The sequence below is a fragment of the Ruditapes philippinarum genome, unplaced genomic scaffold (genome assembly GCF_026571515.1).
Source record: "Ruditapes philippinarum isolate M1 unplaced genomic scaffold, ASM2657151v2 ctg818_1_1_1_1, whole genome shotgun sequence".
NCBI lineage: Eukaryota > Metazoa > Mollusca > Bivalvia > Venerida > Veneridae > Ruditapes > Ruditapes philippinarum.
In genome coordinates, this window is record NW_026855621.1 from 192,675 (window position 1) to 217,750 (window position 25,076).

The following is a 25,076-nucleotide window of genomic DNA, read 5'->3' on the forward strand; positions in this document are numbered from 1 at the left end:
GATTAGTTGTTGCCATGGTCACTTGTAGAGAAATAGTTAGTTGTAATCTGGCACTCCGCAAATATGGGTTTTTCCAAGCTTTTCCCCCCAGTACAAACGAAGCTTTACCTTTATACCTTCACAGTGTTTACTGTTCACAATGCGCTTGTTTTCGAAGCTATTACTGTAAAAAAAAATTTGTACCCCTGGATTAATTGGAAAACCCAAAATATTTTTAATTTCAGAGTAAGTCTGATGGTGAAAAGCTGTTAAATTATCATGGAAATAGATGGATCGACCACTAAGATATGACTAAAAAAAATAGGCTTAAAAAAAACCAAAAGAAAGACAAACATTACCAAAATATGTCTTAAACTGGAGTTGAAGGATGGATGCCCCATCATTTCAACCTGTGAGTGTTTTTATTGTTAAAAAAAGCTTTGCTGCTACACAAACAATTTTGATGAGCAAAAATGCTTAATACACATTATTATTGAGCAATGTGTAATGTAAAATGTCTCCTGGTAAGGCCACGTTGGTCTTATTTTGACATTTAAAAGATAAATCACTTGAGAATCTGTGAATAGGATTGACGGGGATAACACAAACATGTATTGTTCCTCTCAAATGTCAAAGTTAACAATAAATTATTGTATTTAGCATTACTATGTCCAAGGTTGAATGTGTTTTTACTGATGATATGCTCCATACTTCGTTATTGTTATTTAGATCTCTACAGGCATGGGGTCATGTGGTATGTAATTGTTATTTTAAACAGAAGTTAGTAATATTGCCAACAGCCAAAGATGTTTATTTTGTTGACAGTGCTTATAAATATGTAAATTAAGCAATCAATAAACTAATGCAGAACACTGTGGACAATCTTTTTCATATAAAATAGATATGTTACTTGTCTGCATTATAGTCTGATCTCCCTACTGTTATTATCTACTGTTTAGTCATCATTTCCACTTATCTCACATCTACATTACAGTAATTTTCTATCTATATAGTGGGGGGTGGGGTGGGGTCAATCTGACTGACTGTACTACAGTAAATTACTGCATGGTACTTAATGATAACAAACATTTGCTTCACATATAAAGATAATTTAATTATAAACAAAGACAATAAAAGTTGCAATAAATAAAAGTTGCTGGAAAGAAAATCTTCATCTGTACATATCACAAAAACTTGCTGCCTACATGTATATGTCAACACTAGCCAAACCTATACATATCTTTAAGATACATATTTTATTTACTGGGGTTTCTTTCCCCTCATAATTCTTGCAACTAGATATATTATTGTTCTTTAATATTGGCAATAAGAACTACTTTCATTTCAAATACACCTTATTGCCAAGATTTTCATATTTGAATTTTTCATTGTCAGAGGGAACTCTGCAAAATAACAACTCACTAAAACAAAAAATCTTGTAATATAAAAAACCTATACCAAAAATATAACACTTGATAATATTTTACTCCTAAGAATATCAGTATCGCCTACAGAGCAATAGAATATTCATTAACATCTGGGTTGGTCCTTTAATGTAAAGAAGTCACATCCCTATATTAAAATGATATTCTATTCTTTCACATAAAGCAAGTTATTTCAAGCGCCTCTGTAAGTTTTATTGTAAAAAAAATGGATCCCTGACCGGATGCAACAAGAATTCCATCACAACATATCTGTTAACAAAACAGTATGTGTTAATATTAAATCTATTGCTATTCAAATAAAAAGTCAGAATAGGGATCTATCCTAAGAAACATTATTTACCTGAACATCAAACAATTACTAGTATCTTAATAACAAATATGACATACATTTATTGAGCTGATATAGTTGCAAGACACCTTGTATAAAATAATGAATTCTGACACATTTACAAGTTTACATCTAGAATATCAGTTAAGATGATGGTTTTCCTGTGCCATCTATTTAGAATCTGGCCAAGTAGTTTTATATCATATACCCTATATTCCCAATCATGATGACGTATTAAGCAATTGCTGGAAAACTTTAGAAATATTGTCATTTTAATTAAGTGTTTGTCTCAAATTATGTAAGCACAAAGGGTCCCTTCACCAAAATAGTATCATCTTGAGTTTAAATACATATAGTTTTTTTATAGCTCTTGTAGTATGTTTGTATTATTGAGAGACAAGGCTGGTTTCTTTCTCAGCCAACATGTTGCTGTGCTGATTTCTCTAAAATGTCCGTAGATAAAAAGAATAACCACTAAGTTTTGTACTCTTCTGCAATACAAAAGATGCCAGCATATAAAATCATAACCATCATCACTTGGTTATGTATACTTCTGTCATACAGAATGACAAAACAGATCATATATTTCCTATCTAGTGTTGAAAGAAACCATAAAGATCACCAGTAAGTCACACCTGTGTATTATCCATATATTTTCACATCCAAGCTTGTTTTCCATGGTGCTACAAAGGAGAAAATACATGTACAGTGAAGTTTAGAATGTACAGGGAAATAAAATAAACAGAAATTAATTTTAATAGTTAAACATTTATAAAAACATGAAGTTCCTAAGCTCCTTGCAAAAAAAAGTCACAATCATATTATAATTTTATCTCTATAAGACTGTAGTATTAGACCAGCTGTAATTTGTGACCTTATTTTTATGGTCCAATGGAAGTCACATGACAGTTTCAACTGTACTGAGAAAAGCTGAAGAATCAATTTCAACATTTATCTCAAGAAATTGGTGGTAAAATAAGGAAAGAAAAGCTAAACAAATAATGCTATTAATCATTCACAGCCACTATTGTAACTATATGTATTTAATTAAAAACTGTTTAAATGGCACCAAAACCAACAAACCACTACAAACAATTTTCACACCATCATTGATAAAAAAAATTGTTACACATAAAAAATATAACTATGACACAAAATTCAAAATTACTGTTAAGTTAATCAGATATTTACCCTAGGTGTAAACCCTCGTAATTTTAATCTTTCTGTTTCTTGTCGTAAAAATTCCTCGTATTCTTTATCTGCTTTTTGTTCTTCATCTTCCTCTAACTTCAACTTTAACTGCATGTCTGCTTCCTCCATCTTCCTAGCTGTCAACTGTAATAAAATCATTTCAAATATACACTTTTATTTCTCTTGTCTTCACGTCTCTATTGTCTCCAATGACCAAACAATTTTTAAACACAAGCTCTGCTGGCCACCAAAGGTTTAAATTGCACCTTGGTTTACCATACAACATTTACCAGTATACAAATTATATTATTTTGGGTTTATCTAATTATTATATATGTAGCAGCAGTTTGGAAACTTGATCTTTCTCTCTTGTATTAAAAGCACATTTACGTTTATCTCCAGAAATGCTCTTTTTCTTTTGTTCTGTTAATAGTTTGCAACTTTGTTCTTACCGTTGGCTTAAACCACAAAAAAAAAACCGGACAAAATACAAAAACTCACCTGTTGTTTAAGATCAAGTTTTAGTTGTTCCCTTTCTGCCTCTACCTTTTCCTGATCTCTACGTGTAAGCTGATTGGCTATTTCTAGTTCCCGTAGTAACTGTTCCCTCTGTTTTATAGATTCTTCATGACGTAACCTCACCTCCTCCATTCTACCTTCAATCTGTTGTGTTCTTGAGTCTAACACCTGGAACAAATCAATCAATCTTATATAATCATAAACCAATAAACTTAAGGTCAACAATTTGTTACCAATAAGTTCTACATAGTGCTAAACAAAACAAGAGCTGTCCGTAAGACAGCGCGCTCGACTTTTTTATTGCTTGCCAATAAAAAAAGTTTTTGCAGTAAAAGGCAATACAAGAATCTCTGTATTTTTAAAGTGAACTAGTTGTTTGATACCCTTGAATATTACAGCAATGTTTATATGACATAATTTATGGTAAAGTGAACAAGTGGATAGGAATGAATTTTTTTAGATTTTTTAAGTTTTTTAGTGCTTGCCTATAATACAAAACATTGACAGTTAAGGGCCATAATTCAAATAAAATCTTTGACAGAATTACCTTCTCCTGGACATGTTTGGGAATCATGATTGTAAACAAGTATTCCAACTTTCAAATTAATATCTCAAACAGTTCAGTCAAAAAGTGGACTGGTACTAAAAACTTAACCAAGATTCTAAGTCGATAAAAGGCCTTAATTTTTAAAACAAATCCTTGACAGAGTTACCTTCTCTTGCGTACAGATGGGGGTAATGATGTGAAATAGCATTAAAAGTTTCAAAGCAATATCTCAAAGGGTTAAGGCAATAAGTGGATTTTACCCATATTCAATGTATTTTCTAAGTCAAAAAGGGGCATAATTCTGTCAAAAACCTTGACAGAGTTATGTCCTCTTGTCTGTTGATGAAGGTCGTGATGGTAAAAAAGTATGGTCAGTTTCAAAGCAATACCTCCAATGGTTTTGAAATAAAGTGAGGTGGTACAAAAAACTTAACCAAGCTCAATACACTTTCTAAGTCAAAAAAGGGCCATAATTCTGTCAAAAACCTTGACAGAGTTATGTACTCTTGTCTGTAGATGGAGGTTATGATGGTGAACAAGTATGGTAAGTTTCAAAGCCATACTTGTAATACTTCTGAAATAAAGTGGGGTGGTACGAAAAAATTTAACCAAGGTGTGACGCCAACGCCGACGCTAACGCCGACGCCGGGGCGAGTAGGATAGCTCCCCTTTTCATAGAAAAGTCGAGCTAAAAATTCAACATAGATCAGCTAATTCATTATTTCAAAAAATAAGGGCAAAAGAATGTCTTATTTTCATTTTTGATTTAAAATTAGAGTCTCCTATATTATAATCAGTTAATAAGTCTAAAACTTCTATTGTTATGATAGTTTATTCACGACTTAGTCAAGAGCAACAACTCTTGAAATTGAAAATGACCTAAAAGAGCCACTAACTTTTATGGCACTGATAACTCAAAAATTTGAATATGCCCCCATGTTTTTATCAGTTTGTTTCAACTATGAATATACTTATAGCTACATATCTTAGTTATAGAGCAGTCAATCATTGTCAAAGATGGAGCATGGACTAGACTATATTAATATGTAGTTAACATTGGCATATAAAAGTCTCACCTCTTTCATCAATCTTTCCCTTGCCCGTCTTTCCTTCTCCCACTCGGCTTCCCTCTTCTGCCACATACGAGCTGCTTCATCCCTACAAAACATGCATGTACTTGTATACTTATTCTTTATTATAATCTGTCATATACTTTACTGTATGTCAATTTGTTAAAAAAAAATATATTTTTAGTTTGCCTGTTTTATAGAAAAAGTCAAGCTTTTATGATTACTGCTATGTTGTCATCGTTGTTTGTTGTTGTCATGTAAAAACTTTAATGTAGCCGTCATTCAAACATCTAAATAGTTATCAACATGAAACTTATCATGAACAGACATTGTTTGTAAGACAATGGGCATAACTCTGAAAGCAATATCGTTGGAGTTCTGCCCGTTTTTAACTTGGAATTTTTAACAGATGAGCATTAACACACATTCGGTGCTCTTGTTATATACTGCACTCACTCTGTTCTGCATTCTGTAAATGGAAGAAATTTAACAGGTTTTCCCAAAGAAAAATTCTGACATGGGTTCCATGGACCCCCATGATGGAGATTTTTGGAGTCTGTTGTAGTTTTTAATTTGTACCCATATCAGAACTTACTATCAGCTATTGAAATCAATAAAACCTGTCATAAATGAGAGTCCTTGGGATTGATTCCTTTTGAAACTGACAGTCCTGGACCGGAAACACTGTGTCAGGGAAAACCCTGGTTAATTACCAATATGTCTTAAGTGAGCAGCCAGTGGTAAAAAGTCTAACATCAGATTGTGAAGAGGAAGCTATATAGATTTTTTACTAATGTCATAGGCAGATCATTTACACTTCCAGTTCTCTTACATGACTAATTTAAACTTACTGATACAGTAGATCCAGCTCTGCCTCCCTAGCTTTCTCCACTCGAATCTGCTCCTCTATAACCTACACATATATATATCACAGATCTAAATTAGCAATCTCTTGAAATAATAAGGCTGAATAGCATGGTTATAATACTGTTTCAATTATATAACAAAATTTAAACATTATCTGCTTAATCTGGGCACCCATGATATATGAACTGATGTAGTATGTATAATGGGTAACATAGTAAGCTTAATGTAAAATGTTAAGGATGTTTAATGGAAAATGCAGTATGTTTAACTGAAAATGCATTGTGTTTAAATTATAATGCAGTATGTTTAACTGAAAATGCCAAATGTTTAAAGGAAAATGCAGAACACATTTTTAATGGAAGTGCATTGTATACATTTACAAATTAAATAAATTGTTACTATGAGTATATGACCTAAATAACACAACTTACATGACAAATAAAATGACTTACTTATCTGACAGTAATAATGGAATACAAAATGACCTACTTATCTGACAGTAATATTGAAATACATATTAACTACTAACTCACCTTTTTCATCCACGTTGCATCAGCTTTTGCCTTTTCTTTTCTTGCTGTTTGTACCTCTTGCAATTCTGTATCTTTCTCTGCCAAAGCTTCTAAAATCTTTCTGTCTAATTCCTGAATTACAAAAACACATTTATCATGTTCATATATAAAACACAAAGGTGACCTCAAATTATGCTCTCAAATAATTGTTTTGATCAATCAAATACCATAAATGGTTGATGATGTATGATGTTGCATGTATAACTTTAACCAAAGTGTTACACAGACACTGAGCTATGTAAAAAAACTATGTTAGCAATTATATAAATACAGAAAGCAAGCATACTTTTTTCTTGATCTTAAAGATGATCTCAAAAACATACCAATTCTTCCTGGACTTGTTTTGAATGACGCCTCATCTGTGCAATATGTTGTCTTAGTAACACTCTCCTGAAATAACAGATATTTCATTGTACAGGGTTGCATAATCATAGATGGTAAACATATTTACTTCTGTATCTTTTTCTGATAATTAAAGCCTGAATCTTCTAATATATCATACTCATAACTCAAATAGTGAGCAAAATTCTGAATTGTTTTGTGTCTTGATGTTTTTTTCCACATAAAAAATAGCAGGATATAAAAATCCCCCCTTCCACAAAGCATAATAACATATGAGCCGCGTCACGACAAAACCAACATAATGGGTTTGCGACCAGCATGGATCCTGACCAGCCTGTGCATCCGCGCAGTCTGATCAGGATCTATGCTGTTCGCTTACAAACCCTATTACGAGTAGGGAAACTGATAGCAAACAGCATGGATCCTGATCAGACTACGCGGACACGCAGGCCGGTCTGGATCCATGCTGGTCGCAAACCTATTATGTTGGTTTTGTCATGACATGGCTCATTTGTTTTGAACCTCAGCTTTCATAAATTTATGCAACTGACTTGCCATGGTTTGGGATTTGAATTGTAAAAAAAAAAAGTGCCATGTTCCAAATAGCAAAATGCCTACAAAGAGGTATTGTGATGCTGACCTTTGAGCTCATCATTGACCTTTAAACTCATCATTGACCTTTGAGCGCATCAAGATGCAAAGTTTGGAGGCCTTCCCTACTATGGTCAAAGTTAGAGTTTTGTGACAAATACACAGACTAAAAACCAATAATGCTATCTTAATGTTTAGATCTGGAGGCTTAGAAATAGATAGCCAACTGGAATATAATATGATTAGAACTGAATGCATAAGTTGATTGGCTTTTATATATTGTTTTTATGTATAAGAAATACATGTGTATAAGGAAGTTATTATCACCTCTTACACTTGCATATTTAAGAAACACCATTTATGATGACATGCAGACAAAGAAAAATTCATCACAAAACAATTACTAGCACTTCTGTACACACATACAGGGCAAATCCTTATTTTTCAAAAACAATGGCCTAGTGATATCCAAGACTGTGTCATTGACAAAACTAATTTCTATCAGTAGCAAATTTTACCCAAAATCTTGTTTTTTCCTTCTCTCTTCCATCTGTTTTCTCTCCTCTTCCAAATCTTCAAGTTCCCATTGTTGTTTCTCTAATTCTTCTTCCTCTTTCTTCAATAGTTCAGCCTGAATCATAAACATATTATATCTTTATTTACTAACTTAGAACTATTTCAAATTAACCGATCCCTCATACAATTTATCAATAACAAAAGACATCATGTCCAATCCTTTCTTTTCTCAATGTTTGTATCTAAAAATACTAATTATATAAAGGTTGTTTTAATCTATTGTATGAAGGTTATTTACATGTGAACGAGGATGGTATCATAATTATCATCCTTTAAAATAAATCAACAAGATGCAGTAGTATTTTTGTCATATGATTTAGAAATATAAAATAATTGACAGGGAGTTTGATATGTCCAGTATCTAGTAATAATACCTACTTTTATATAGCTCCCGAATATTATTTTAATTATCCTGAAAATAGCCTGTCAAAGTCACAGGCATGTTGGATTTTATCATAAACCTTTTCCAGGTATACCATCTAAAATAGACATATGATATTTATCAAAACCACTCATCATTTTAGGGAAAAATTCTAAATATCTACTGACTGAACAGTACAAACCATGGTTAGATGGCTCAGATGAGCCAGCTTATCTTGATTTGCATTTGTCACTCTGGTAGAACTAGTTGTTGCCACCAGGCTAAAGGTTTAAAAAAAGATGCCATGTTTAGGAGTGGTGTGTAGATAGCTGACCTTTGCCCTGACCTTGACAAACCAAGTAATGTGTTATTTATTTCTCAGAATGAATAAAAGTACAAATGCTTGCTCTTAAAGCAGCACACCTCCAGATTCATGTCAATTTGTATGGAAATGTTTTTAAATTAATGTTATGGTAAAATATTTTGAGGTGAACAATAAAGCAATTTACATTTTCAATCGGAACTTACAATCCAAGAAAATTACCAAAAAAGTGGTCAACAAATGCAAAACAACCCTTACTGCGTTAGTAACGCAGTAGAAATATGGTGATTAAATACTGCAATATATGGCTTGAACTGCACATAACATGTAAAATATAATTTGGATCTTGAATGTCTTTATCTTTCTTCAAATTATAATGCGTTTTTTCTCAATTTTGAATTTCTTGAAATATTTGGCTCATCTGGAGGCGTGCATCTTTAAAACAACATTTAACTTAAATATCAGTCTGATTTAACATATCATACCTCAGCATCTCTGGCTCGTATTTCTAACATCTGTTGTTTTAACATTTCTTTGAGCTTCTTTTCTTCCTCAATCTTCTCCTCCATCTTCTCCCTGTCTCTAGCGATGGCGGCAAGTCGTTCCTCTTCCATTTCTTTCTCAAATTCTTCTTTCTCCTTCCTTGCTGATTCTAGTCTCTGTTAACAATAAATCACAATTAATAAGCAATGACAGTCTATACTTATCATAGCATATCACATTATCATATATGACAGAAAAATAAATCAGCAACAATACAAAACAACAGTCTGTAAGTCTGTATCATTACATATCATATCATAGTGTATACAATATATATGAATATACACTGACAGTCTGAAAATTTCATATATTATTATATCATATTATCAAAAAGAATAAATATGCAATTACATGTAGGATGGTCCCCTATGGTACCACTGTTCTTATTATTTCCAGCAAATTGTACAAATAAAAAGAACTTGTATTTACTATTTTATTGAATTGTGTTTTGTTGTCACATTTTGACATTAAAATACACATGTCATTGATAAAATAACTCCATGATTTAAATTAGAAACATCTATAGTCAGTCAACCATGTTTTGAATGGGAGCTAAAACGGAGAGCACTATGGTACCGTGGTATGTTAATTGATGGCCCTTTTTGGATTCAGTATAATTTTTGTAACAGAACATGATGTCACTACAGTTTGAGCAGCAACCTTCACTTGTCGGAACATGAAATTATAAATTTAACCGATAAATATGGGGTAAAATAAAGAAGTATTTTTAACACAAACCGGTAGCTTTGGATTTTCCTATCAATGACAGAATTTATTTGAAATGAAAAAAATTCAAATTCACAAAAAGCAGCACTTCCACTTTCACTTTAATGGTGGAAACAGTATTTGGTGGCATTCAATGTGTAAAGAAAGAAATTTTCTGATTACATCGGAATTGGCAAGGACGCGGTACCCGCGGGGAGTACTATACACACAGTGTAAACTCTGTACCATCATGTCACATATCATAACCAATACACAAATACAGTGTGAACTCTGTACCTGGTTACCATCATATCATATATCATAAGCAATACACAATGACAGTGTGAACTCTGTACCATCATGTCACATATCATAAACCAATACACAATGACAGCCTGAACACTGTACCATCATGTCACATATCATAACCAATACACAATGACAGTCTGAACACTGTACCATCATGTCACATATCATAACCAATACACAATGACAGCCTGAACTCTGTACCATCATGTCACATATCATAAACCAATACACAATGACAGTCTGACCTAAGAATAAGAATACACTATGTAACTATATCTAGTTACAAGTTACTGGACAGAATAGCTCTTATAAATACTATATATAGTTTCCACTATTCCATTTCAATTTGGGAAACATATTTCCCAATTTTACTGACATGGATTGTATTCTGTAATTGATGAGAAAAAGACCTCTAGTAATTTTATTCATGAAAATCATAAAATACCTGTTTAAATAGCATTAGTATACTAACAGTGATTCCCCACCTGACTGATTTATTTTACATCTATGATTGTTTGAAATTATCTTTTGTCCAATAGGATTGCAGTATTTCAAATAAATCGTAACACATTGACTTTGGTAAATCGGCGAACTGTTAATCAGTCTTGTAAATCAACTGTTTATAGAAATAATTTAAAACACTAAGCTGGTTAAAATCTATAAGTACGTATTTACAAAAAATGACATTGGTCGCGTGCTGCGCCTGACCAATTTTATTTTGTAAATACGTACTAATAAACTTTAACCTATACTTATAAAAGTATGCACTGTTGTCTTTTTTTTATACAATTGTGCAGATATTATCAATAATCGGATCTTTTTTCAGACATTTTGATAATATTCTATAATATATACTATAATTCACTCACCTCAAACTTCTCCTGTCTCTGAGCTGGCCAATTACCCACAACATAATCCTTCAACTGCTCTGACTCTATCTGTGTAACAAAAACAACATATCATTATAAACTGACAAACTTATACATGTAATTATAGATGTGTATTTCAATTAATGAAGCAGTTATTTGCTGGATCTTAGTCTGATCTTAAACTGTTAAATGTCTCATCAAATATGACTAATATCATCATAATTCATACACAAGTTCATTGTCTTGTTCTTCTCCATCTCAATCATGACTATTGTTACGACTTGACTTTTCAACAACTGGGCACAGTGCCTTGCAGGGACAGTCTCCCTAACTATTTGATGTCAAAAGAAAACACTTTTATTGAGTTTATTTCAGAAAAAAATGGCTCATTTCAACTGCTATACCCTGCCACTGACTGGTGCATACACTGGCTTAATAATTAACTTTGATTTAATTTGGCTTAATTGAAAGATAAAAAATTGAAAGATAAAAATATCATAATAAAACCTGTCCTGGAAATAATAAACAAGCTTTACACAATTCTGTGAATGCAAGGTCATAATTGTGGACATTGAACTCCAACAAAGTTATCAAACAGTGCAGAAAATATTGCCTCATCAGAAAAATGTTATCTTGGAACTTTGGACAATAAAGTGGTTTCAGTCAAATTTTACCTTCATAATGCTGTCAATGGTTAACAAATAAACATACTTAATAACCTTTCTTTCAAATACACTAATATAATAATAATATACCAGTTCTCGGATTGACAATATCCTTTATCGGCCCAACAGCCATGTGTTATTAATATAATATCCCATGCAAAGTTTCTCATTTCTGTTACTATTTGTACGTTACCAACTTGATCCATAACAATGACCAGTACTTACTGACCTCTCTTGTACTCAATACTTCCAGATGAATCATTAACAAACAAATTGGGAATTTATAATAAAAAAACTTTATAAAGATTGGGAATGGGGCCTTATATATATATAAGGAAATGGCAAAGATTTTCTGCATAGAAAAATACAGCATAAAATAAACTTAATGATCACTTATTTCAATGAATAAGGTCTTAAATTAAAAATCACATATAGTACATTTAATACAAAATGTTTCTTTTTATCCGTTTTGTGCTATCTTATTTTATATATTTACAGTCCAACCCTTAGCCTGCTGCAACTCTTAAAGATATACTATGCTCATCCTTGCGTAAAATATTTTTCATCACAGAAATTAATCAAAATCTATGTTATTCTTACCAAATATGTCCAATTTGAATAAAAGAAAGAATAAATTATGTATTGGAAGTTGCGTTCCCTATTACAGGTCATGTAAAATTGGTATTTTCTTAAAAAAACTGCCAGTTTTTTTTAATGACACTATATATTCATATTGTAACCACCTATATTGTGTAGAATTTTAAAAACAACATATCTACTTTGTTTGAAGTTTAAACATGTTTATTTTATATCTACAAAGAGACAGTGTAGCAATTATAAATATTTTCAAATATAAAATTTGAGCATAGTATATCTTTAAGAAAACTATTTCGGCTTCCATTTTTGAGCTGTCAATTATCAAATAGGGGTATAGGTAGATGACTATATAAAGTATAGAGTCTGGTCAGACTGCATGGACATACAGGCTGGCCTGGCTCTATACTTGTGACAAAGGCTTATCACTTCCAGTTACAGCTGATTCAGGGTCAAAGTATTTATTTTCTTGTTATTATAAATAAATGAAGTCCTGTATCAATTAAATAGATTGATTGTTTCTAATGGATTATTCAAATATTCAATAAGGCATGTTGGCACATTGTGTATTTTTTGAGAACATTCACACCTTGAACTAACCTTTCTAATATCTGGATTATTTTGCCTCCAATGTTCATATAGTTTTTCCTGAGCAATCTGAAAAAAAAAGTAACAAAAAGTGAAACATTTTTATATTAAACAAACTAAATTCTTAGTGACGAAAAGCAGCTATGTGTATAAGCATTAAAATGACTGCAGTAAGATTACTATGAAAATTTTATATACTACTCATAATTAAATCCTGCCTCCCACCCAATCCGCCAACCACCAACAAATTATTCTATATCTCAATAACACAAGACAAGAAAATTTACAAATCTATGCCATATTTGTTGTACATTTTCCATGTAATTTCATTGTGAAATTATTGCAATATTATGAAAATCATGTCATACATCTGTCTTTCTCTTTATATGAAATTATTGCAATATTATGAAAATCATGTCATAAAACTGTCTTTCTCTTATATGAAATTATTGCAATATTATGAAAATCATGTTATACATCTGTCTTTCTCTTTATATGATATTATCTGTGGCAATATTCGGACAGTTAACAGCATCAACTGGAAAAAAACTATATACTGTCAGTGTTCAATCTAGAGCGCGCCATTGCGCCATTGACCCCCTGAAAAGACCGCCGGCGCAAAACAAATTCAACTGTGGGCCCGATGGGCGCACTCATAGAAAATGCCCTAAATGACATTAGAATGTTTTCTTAAACCTGATTAAGTACATAAAAATGTTTCTTGTGAATTATATTAATAAATACTGAATTAAAAACTGAAGTTTGTATAGACTAGAACTCCACGAGTCGGATGTGTCGCCTTGTGAACAATGTAGTTTAGGAGAAATGGCCAGGACAAAAATGAAATATGAAATATAACAAAGGGCAATAACTAAAAAAATAATAAGTGCAGAGCAGCATATCTGTGCACTGCATTTCTAATCAATAAGATCTATCATTCTATGATGTTTCAAGTCCATAGCTTTCATACTTGAGGAGAAATGACCAGGACAAAAATAAAGTAAGAAAATCAACAAAGGGCAATAACTCAAAAAATAAGAAATGCAGAGTATCAGTTCTTATGCACTGCACTTTTTCTTAATGAGATCTATCATCCTATGAAGTTTCAAGTCCATAACTTTTATACTTTCCGAGAAATGGCCTGGACAAAAATTAAGTATGAAAATCAACAAAGGGCCATAACTCAAAAATTAAGAAATGCAGAGTACCAATTCTTGTGCACTGCACTTCTTCTTAATGAGATCTATCATCCTATGAAGTTTCAAGTCCATAGCTTTTATACTTAAGGAGAAATGGCCCGGACAAAATTAAAGTATGAAAATAAACAAAGGGCAATAACTCAAAAATTAGGAAGTGCAGAGTACCGGTTCTTGTGCACTGCACTTCTTCTTAATGAGATCTATCATCCTATGAAGTTTCAAGTCCATAGCTTTTTTAGTTTTAGAGAAATGGCCCGGACAAAATTAAAGTATGAAAATTAAAGGGCAATAACTCAAAAAATAAGAACTGCAGAGTACCGGTCCTTGTGCACTGCACTTCGGGTTATTGAAAGAAGCATGCATACCAAGTTTGAAGTCAATCAGACTTATAGTGACTGAGTTATGCTCCGGACAAAGCTTTAGGGGACGACGACGCCGACAACGACGCCGACACATACGCCGCCAACGACGCCGACACAGACGCCGCCGACAAAAGTAACCCCTATATGTCACCTTTTCAAGGCGACACAAAAAACAAGAGCATGTTGGTAAGATAGTTACTTACTTGAGTCACAGTTTTATAAACAAAACAAATCCTCACAGATAATCCAATACGTGCGTGTAGTTATAGTTTTTTCACGGTCAAAACAAATAACTATGTCATAACTTTCCGGAGGAAAAAAACTGTATATTTGTGAAAAGTGCGAGTTAATTATAGAGAAGTGTGCATAAATTAATACGAACACGCCTTCATCCAATTAAAAAGTCTTGAAGATGGAGCTAATCAAACACGATTGGCTAGGGAGTGTCTGACAATTAAGTAAATAAACTTTGATTGGTCTTGGGCTGGTCGGCGCTAAAACATTGTGCATATCATTAATCAATACAGACATCTTACGCGTGACGCAAGAACTGCTGCCCTGACAAAAGATCAAAGGTACCGGTATGTCAATATACATTGTCTTAGCACCTGTTGACACTTTGTTTTTCGCTTGGATATATTGAGAAGGGTAAATGTTTTAGCGACTTTCTTCATCAACAAAGCTAATTGGGAAATATTATTTTCTTTTATATATCGGGCGCTGATTAAAAAAACTGAACATTATTATCAAATATCCCTGGTAACATTAAAATATGATTCATATGTTTCTTTGAACATTATGTCAACGTTTCTTTACCAATCAGTTCTTAAAATTGAGCCTGTATCAACGCTAACAGAACTCTCAAAAAAGGTCAAAATAATGTCATTTTTTTAGTTAGTCGATTGTTTTGGAATTTTGCAACCGTTTTTGGTCTACATATTATGATACGTGAACAACTAACTTAAAAGATACAATACCTTATTTGAATTTGATGTTCTTTTAAGTGTGGGCCCCCATTTTTCTCAAATGACCCCCTTTTGAAAAGTTTATGGGCCCGCAGGGCCCCCTGGGAATTTGTTCTAGATTGAACACTGACGGTTGAGCGAGGCCAGTTTGCACTTTTGTGCATGTACAACCAGACCCTAGGGAAAACTGTTTAGTGTTTATAAGAATTTTCATACAAACCCTTAACGTAACATGTTTACCCTCCTTTGGATTTGGAACAGTCCATTTCAAGTTTATGGCATGTTAAAATCAAAATACAGTAATTGAGATATAAGCTGCTTAGCAGTATACAGCCTGGTTAGAGGTATGGATGTGCAGGTTGGCTCTATACTGGTAGCAAATGCCAATCACTTTCTGTTCTAGCAGGTTAACAGGTAAAACACTTTTAATCACTTACTTGCATAGTAAATCATATTGACTCCAACAAACATATGTGCAAGTTTTAAATGTTTAAATGAAGCATGTTTGTCATGGAATTGCCAGTTCATTCATTTCACACTTACATTTTTTCGTTTTTCTTCACGGGCACTCCTGAGTGTTTCTGCCCTGTCCTTCATATCATCCAGTCTTGAGTGGTTGTCCCTCGAGTACCCCTTTAATTCTGCCTATAAATAAATGAAAATCACTTGCCTATATAATTATATATCTAGTTTTAGGACAGGATAAACAGGAGAATAAGATCCATATAACCCAAAGACTTTAGCTGAGGGATAAATCATATATAAATCTAAGATGGCAACATTCCATATATCAATCTATAGCATGAATATATAATATTGCAACATTTTTATTCACTTTTGGACACTAGTTATTAAGAAATAAAGGAAGAGTGATAACTCATAATTTATTTTTAGACTCCATACAGGGTACATCATTACATTGTATTTGAAATGTGTTAACAAGACTTTCATGAAAATTAGTAAATACATCAAAATATATTATACTACAACAATAATGGCAATGATTGATTTATTGATTTTCTTTAGACCGGGCGGTCAAGGATAACCTAGGAAAGTGCAAGCACTTATTTCCAGTAGGGTCCTTACCTCAGCAGACTCCTAGAGACAGCTATGAGATACAAGGGAGTCCGGGAACCAGTCCCTAGCTCTTATTGAATAGATCCCTTTGTTCATGCCCAGTGTATAGCACTGATACATGTGAGGATTACCTGGGTTTCTTACCAGTAAACCTCTAGGTAGGTGGGAAACACTGAAAGTGTCTCTGAAAAATCCCAAAGGTGTTACCCAGGATCTAACCCGGAACCTCAGGAGTGACAGTCAGTGGTCTAACCAATTGAGCTATCGCGCCACCTTTTGATCATACTGATCATAGCCTCAAAGCAGACAAGCTGAACTAACAGCTATTTACATTTCCTACCAGAAATATGTGGTCAAATCCATTATAATTACAGTAAAAGAAAATCAAAATACTGGCCTGAATGACAATAATTTAACTCATTACACATTGGCTGTAGGACAATAACAACCATAGAAGTCTTTAACTAATTTTTTTAATCAAACTTTTACCTCATACTGATTCCTTTCCTCTTTCAGCAGATTAGTAAGTTTAAGTCGCCTTCTTTCAAGATTCTTTTTCTTTTCTTCTTCCTTTTTACCTTTTCTGTATGCTTGAACACTGAAAATAATGGAGTTTTTTTTAAATGTATATATCATGATACAAATCTTTAGGCATCCATGAAAAGCCGAAAGTTATATACCAGATTAATGACCTTTATTTACATACATGTGTGTATAATTAAAGTACTTATATTCTAATTTTAGATTGTTCATTCAAGTAATGAAAATAGCATAGTTTTACTAAAATCAGTATTGCATACAATACAAACTTTCTTTTTTCATTTGGTTTGGTTTTACATCGCACCAACACAGTATAGGTCTAATGGCAACTTTCCAGCTTCAGTGGTGAAGGAAGACCTCAGGTACCTTTCAGTGCATTATTTCAGGCACATGAGTAGAACCACTGAAGGTCATTAAGCTAGTTGGATATCTTCCTCACATGAAAGAATCCAAGTCCCTGTTGGGATTCGAACCTACATCTGTGAGGGGATATTGATTTTAAGTCAATGACCTCAACCACTTGGTGATGTTTCAAGTACATTTTAAGTACAAGTTTCATATGCCTACTCTTTGTCATATTTCAATTCTATTCACATTATACAAACATTAGGAATTCCTGTAACAGAAGAAACACAGATATATAGTATATTCCTGCATGTATTTAACATGGCAAGTATTTTAAAACACTTGTCATATTATACCTATCTTGCATGCTTCTAGGGGACTCCCAGGCTCTCTGTTTTGTCATTTCAACATCGTTTTTGAGGAAATAATTTGCAGTATTTGACCATTTTTCTCTAAAATCTGTGTCCTGATTTCTACGTCTAACAATGTTCTGTTCATATACATTTTTCCTGGTAGTCCAGTAGTGTGGCATGGTGGGAAGTGCCATGTTGCCTTAAATCTGATTTTGCCTACAAGGAAAGATATATAATTATTAGAGCCTTTTCATTATATCTAGTTCTTCATGAAGTTTCTAGAGAGAGAATGGATGATCTGATCATAAAATGTAGTTCTGTGACATCACTAGTCAAGCTGACCCCTTACCATTGTACAAGAAAGGTAACTATATAACAAAAGATTAAGTTATCAATACATACAGAACAGCTCTATCAGAAGAATAGTGCAAATGTCTATATTAGTTTGACCCCAAACCAAAAGGGTAGCAATCTATGCAAATTATCTACATTAAAGCTGTACAGACAGTTTGTAGACCAGGCTGAAAATAGCTTTAATGTCATTATATAAGTAATCAATATGATATTTTGCTTCAGTATGTATTTGCTACATATTTCTTAATTAATAAACATGATTACACTTTGTGCTTCTGGTCTTCGAAAAGATATAACAAGGTGAACAAGTGCTTTAAGTAATATTCGTCAGCAAACAAATACTTGTTAACATGTCTGGCACCTTTTTTAATCATAAGAGATGTCCCCCGTGGCTCCAAAATACTATTCTTGGTCCTTTGTTGTTTATGATTTATGTGAATTATGAAATGTCAGCAGAATAAGTTATTCTTGTATTTTGATGACTCTGCTATTTTTGTTTCTGATAAAAAAATATCTACTGTTCAGAGGATTGTGCCTGTTGAACTGAAGTAAAGTTAGTGAATGACTAATTGACAATAAACTGTCATTGCACTAAAAGTCTATTCTGTATAGTTCATTGCAAAAACTAAGGACACAATCAAGTTTAAATATTTCTTGTGATGATACATGTACATTTATTTTATAGTACATCACCTGTGAAGCATTTAGCAGTCACTATTGAATTTAGAGCTGTCATAGATTCAGTGCATTAAAGATGATATATCAATATCGGATAATTCAAATAATGAAGATTCACTGGCATATCAATTATGACAATAATAATTAATAATAATCTACTTTTCTTGTCTATAATTTATTTTATGATTTCAGTAAAATACATGTTCTGTTCATACAATGCTTTGGGTAAATTTTCATAATTTCTATTCTTAATTAATAAAAAAATTTTGATAATATTTTTTTTTCAATTGTGCATCGCTTTAAAAATTGATTGACAAAAAAATATTGGCGATACATTAATATTGTTTATGTCAATGACAGCACTACTACTGATCAAAAAAATTTTTCACTTCTATTGCAGTCAGTTATCAAGGAGTTAAGGTTATATTTTGTAATCGAAAAAAAAAAGGACTTCTTATCTAGATATACAAACAGGCTTATAATCATGACACTTTGACTTTGCTTGTTTTGTTGGATACAACAGGCAAACTGGATCCAAAGTTAGAAGACCTCCAAAGTTATGTTCCTTGCAAATATGAAAGACTTTGGTTAATAAATAAAGGCTGTATAAGACAATAGCCCAGTTTGAGCCTGATGATGCTCCCCGAATAAGTTTGGGACACAGGAAAGTACACCTCTTCAGGTTTCAGAGTTATGTCCCTAGGAAAAGTTCAAAGTGCAATAATTCCAAAATAAGGCAAGGCAGATTTACTGTTCTTTGCACTGCACTTCAATGCCATCTATCAACATAATAAAGTTTCTTGTTGATACCACAGATAAACGTCTCGTGGCCATGACTTACACTAAAGCCCCGTTCCCCCTCTACAACCTAAAACCCTTAAAAATAAATTTTATGAAATTTGTAGATGGGGAACGGGGGTATAGTGTAAGTCATGGCCACGCGGTGTTTACCTATGGTTGATACCTCTTATGGTTTCCAAGTAGCCTGGTATTCAGGCGTTAATATTTTTTGCTTATTCATAACATAAGCAATATTTCATACTCAATCTTCATAGATAACACAACATCTCTAGTTTTGATAATATCAAAGCCTGGGAATACCTGCGGAGTTTCCCATGTAATTATTGACTAATGATAATCCTATTAAAAGACCAATTAGAATGTGACCAACAAATTACATGACTAAATCGAGGAGACGATGATTATTGTTAACAATTTGACGCCATTTACTATTATAAATTGCCTCCAGCACAATTCTCTGATGCTCACAAACTTTATCCACTTTAACTAATTGAAACTGTTGATCAAAGTCACTCATCGTGCAATAAATTTTGTCAATGAGTGTTAGTTTTTGATCGGAAATGGTGTTTTGAAAGCTAGTCTCTGTAATAGTTTGTTGAACTTTGGGTCATTTCGTGGAAATTCCGTTTCTATTTTTAGAAACTAGTTTGTCGTTGCATGAGTTATCGTTCTGTAAATTACACCCGTAATTTTAAGGGGGGCCCCGGGGGGTTGGTTTTGGGGGAATACTAGGTGGCGCTGTGATTGAAAATTGTATTTCCCTAGGCTGTTGATTTGCCGAACAGAAGCACAAAAAAAAATCCACAGACTGGATCCCAGCCTAGTTTCTGAGTTTAGTCCCGGACAAAGTTCAAAACATAAAAATGAACAAAGGGCATTAACTACAAAATTTGGCAAGGCAGAGTTCAAGTTCTTAAGCACTGCACATCTACCCTTAGAGATCCATCTACCTAAAAAGTTTCATGTTGATATCTCTTGTAGTTTTAAAGTTATTTCCCGGACAAGATTTTTTTAAAAGGGGAGATAATTAAAAAATTGGGCAAAATAGAGTGTTTTTTTTGTAATGCACTTTTACTCAATGAGATACATGTATATCTACCTTCAAAGTTTCATGTTGATATCTCTTATAGTTTTTACAGCTATGTCCTGGACAAGATTTTCCTAAAAGGGGAGATAATTCAAAAATGAGGCATAACAGAGTTATGGTTCTTTTGCACTTCACTTCTACTCAATGAGATCTATCTACCTAAAATGTTTCATCTTGATATCTCTTATAATTTTAGAGTTATGTTCCGGACAAAGTTCAAAGTGTTAAAATTAACAAAGGGCAATAACTCCAATATTAGACAAAAAAGAGTTATGGTTCTTGTGCACTGCACATCCACCCATTGAGATCTACATACTTACAAAGTTTCATGTTGATATCTCTTATAGTTTTAGAGTTATGTCCCTGACAAGATTTTTCTTAAATGAGAGATAATTAAAACAAACAGGCAAAATTGAGGTTATGGTTCTTCACTTCTTGTGCACTGAACATCTACCCATTGAGATCTATTCACCTACAAAGTTTCATTTTGATATCTCTTATAATTTTATAGTTATGTTTGGACAAGATTTTTCTATAAGGGGAGATAATTAAAAAAAACGGGCAAAATAGAGTTATGATTCTTTAACACTGCACTCCCCCTCAATGCCCTCTACCACTGTATGCAGTTTAAAACAAATTAACTCCAATGGTTTCAAGTTATGCTCCGGACAAGACAACAGACGGACGGAAGGACAGATGAACGGACAGACAGATTGACAAGGTGGCACCTATATGCTCTTCCTTTGGGGAGCATAAAATCTGTAAAAATCTATTTCAGCACCAGTGATCTTGATCCCAATGACTCCAACATAATTAAATGACACATGCCATATTTCTGCAACACTTTTTCATGGAGATCAGCAACGTTATTGTTTCTTAAATTTGCATAGTGGCATACAACCTAGATCAGTAATTTTCTGATATTTACAACTTGCAAATATCACAATAGCTCAAAGCAGACAAAATGCCGAAAAATATTGGCAGTTTTTCTACCTTTTTAAATATTAATTAGCATCAGATTCTGTAAATTTAATAAGTCACAGAATAGCATAAGGCTATGTTTAGTTTGGACAATATGCCATTTGTTTTGGTCAAAATAGCTAAAACATTTCTCGATAACAGAAGACTTGATTGCGTCATGTTCAGCGGTAATTTTCACAGCACTTAAGCACTAATTGGAGAATTGGTGCCTGATGGTAGAGTTAATTACTGCTAGCTCGCTGTTAATTATAGTTGTTGACACCATCACCAAGCAAACCAAAGGGAGTAATGTCCTTAAACAATTAATCTTTTAATGGATGTTAATTATTGTTGACTATTGATAGTTGTAAGGGCCACATAAATTTGTGCAGATATACCATTGGAAGGCTTAGTGTCATCATTTCCTATGTATTACTTACTAAACTGTCTTGGGACAATCATTACAATATTGGCCTGCTAGAATATTTCATACATGTACTTACTTAAAAATAACAATAGTTCCTGCTGCAAAATTGATTCCAAATTTCTTTTTGTTACAAGGACATAAATTGTTACTCCCAGACATAAGGGATGTTATGAAATGAATGACTCCAAACTCAAGCCAAAGTTCATAAAAGAGAACTATTGAAGTAATCTACCAACCAAATATGAGAGATCAGTCAATAAATAAAGGATGTATGAGTAAAACCATATTCTATTTTTAGCACTGGTGACCTTGACCCCTAACTCTATAGTGTACAAAATTAAGAGGACCAAATTGGTACATTTGAGGTACATGAATATTAGAGTTTTGTTCAGTCAGAATGATTAATACGTTTATAATATTTGTATTGATACAAAATGATCAATATTCTATATCCAGTGTTTGTCTTTTCCAAAATATTCGGCGAAATTCTCCCTATTCCCTACTCAAAATAGTATGTTTTTCCCCCCTCAAAGCTGAAATTTCCCCCTATAATATGGCAGCCCAAGTTTGCCTGCAATAATATCATTTTTTTGCAACTAACTGCCAAAAAATGCTTTTATTTTATGCCTGTAAGACTTACTGTTTAGCAAGGTTTTTCATATAGGTAAGGGGAGCTACTCCTGGTATCCCAACAAGTTAATCATGTGACACATCAATATTTTAGATCCGTATAAAAATCCCCCTCCTATTGCATTTTTCCCCCTCCAATGGGCACCGACCCCCTTCCCTCAAAAGTGAAAAAAAACACTGATATCTAAATGATATCTAAAATGCCTTGTCTTTACGTCTTAACAGATCATTTTTTTAATTTAGATTTTTCAACAAATTAAGACATATTCAACACAGTGAGACCTTTGAGTCTGAGCTTTGTGATGTTTGTTAAGCTTTTTGAATTTTAGAATTGATGAGCATTTGCTTTCTCAAAGTGAACTGCAATTTTGTTTTGATGTCAATCAATTGCACTAAACTGTAACATTGTGCTATTACCATTTTCATAAGAAACAACCTTATTTGCTTCACGACGACATGTACTAAACAATATATTTACAGTACAGATAACGAGGAATATGCAAAATCCTTGGAGGATCGAGGAATCTTCTCGCAACTCCGCGAGAGTATTTGTCCATAAAAACGAGTGACTCCGCGTGAAAAATTTATGGTGAGAATGACAGCTGCATCCTTTTTACCATTTCTAAGCCAGCTTTGTTTTTAACTTTTATCTCAGTCTTGTCGTTCTTTTTAACTTGCTTTTACCTTGTGTCTTACTCTATAAATTTGCACTTAACATATTTGTTTTTACAGCTATTCCCAGACATCGAGCCTGCTTAGTGTAATCAATTACCATTTTGAAGCAGTATGATGTATCAAACCCAGGACTTCACTAGTGACAGTCAGTGGTCTGAACTCTGAACAAACCTATTGCGCCACCTAAAATTTAACCGTATGATGTTGTTTTATTTAACAATTCAGCATTTCTTTAGATATTACAATTTTGAATCGTCCAATTAAAATTCCACTCTACTATAAATACCCAGTTATTTGCCTATCGACTCGACTTGTCCTAACTAGATCCAGTCGAATTCTATCTCGAAATAATTATCACGAAAATATATTATCATGTAAAAAGGCTGTACGTGCTTTATTACTATATCTAACTTACCACACCGTAAAACACTACTGTATCACACTAATTTGATAAATAACAAATAAATTCGATAATTTGGTTTGTAACGAATGTAAACAGGAAGCATTTATTGGGCATGCGCGACAGTTAACAGTGATGCATTTAATATTTCTCCCGTAAAGGTAAGATTATTAAGGCAAAACACGCATAATAATTGCCTTGAAATACAATTAACTTACGCCTTTTAACGCCCATTTCCCCCTTTATGGTTGTCTCAAATGGTGAAAAAATGCCTTAACACTTCTGTTTGGGGGGTTTGAAGGGGACAGCAGTCCCTCTCATCGCCAAGAAAATTTTGGACTTGTGAGAGGCAGGGTCTTTCAAATAGAAAGACCCTGTGAGAGGCTAAAAATGACCAAAGATCGATCATAAGGTAACGTGTAACTTTATATAACGTTGAAAAGCATTTGACTCTATTTTAATCCATTGAGAAGCTGCAGCCCTTTAAAATCAGTTTTGATAGAAAAATAATCAACGCAAGATAGTGATTTTTGGCAATTTTGGGATGTCCCCTCGTTGCCATGGCAACAGGAAATTTAACCTGGACATGATGTTAGAGTCAACATTTGTGCCAAGTTTAAGTATTGAAGCAGTTTTTATAGTTTTTAGCAATTTGAACTTGTAACGGGAGACTTCTCAATGAAAACAGCCATTTTTCACAAAATGCTCATGAAGTAATGGGTTAAGCATGTTGAACCATTTCGTGTCCCAAATTGTAGTCTACTTAAACTCTTTTACTGCAAAATTTGCTTTCAAAGATTGTTTACACACTACTAAAGACCTGCATGATTATGGATGAGCAGCTGCAATGTCTCTTAATTGTAACATTGGGATGGTTTTAAAGTTGTTCCCTTTTTCAGAGTTTTAAAAAGGAAAGGTTTTCAGTTTCTATTGCAAATAAAAGTCAATTAACATTTGTAACTATGCTACATTGTATTTAGGCCACACACACGCACGCGCGCGCACTCTCTCTCTCTCTCTCTCTCTCTCTCTCTCACACACACACACTCATACACACACGCGCATATACACACGCGCATACACACACACATACATACATGTACTTTAAATCAACAAAAATCTTAACTCATATTTTGTTCATATTATAATGATATATCAATATATAGTCTTTCCACCTTACCAGTATCCAGTAATTACAAATTGTATCATTAGTTACCCGCACTGCAAAGCATGCCCATTG

At 33.2% G+C, this 25,076-nt stretch overlaps 1 protein-coding gene across 1 annotated transcript; it reads right to left on the reverse strand.

The window, feature by feature from the left end:
* Window positions 1-1,067: 1,067 nt before the first annotated feature.
* On the reverse strand, window positions 1,068-23,981 carry LOC132743923 (trichoplein keratin filament-binding protein-like). Its single transcript, XM_060732521.1, has 15 exons — window positions 23,852-23,981; window positions 17,828-18,040; window positions 17,076-17,184; window positions 16,053-16,154; window positions 12,996-13,052; window positions 11,137-11,205; window positions 9,196-9,369; window positions 7,970-8,082; window positions 6,842-6,908; window positions 6,480-6,590; window positions 5,931-5,992; window positions 5,086-5,167; window positions 3,445-3,630; window positions 2,944-3,087; window positions 1,068-2,435 (listed from the first exon to the last, which is right to left on the reverse strand). The coding sequence occupies exons 2-15, from the start codon at window positions 18,016-18,018 to the stop codon at window positions 2,409-2,411; spliced, it is 1,494 nt and encodes a 497-aa protein (XP_060588504.1). The 5' UTR covers window positions 18,019-18,040; window positions 23,852-23,981; the 3' UTR covers window positions 1,068-2,408.
* Window positions 23,982-25,076: the final 1,095 nt, after the last annotated feature.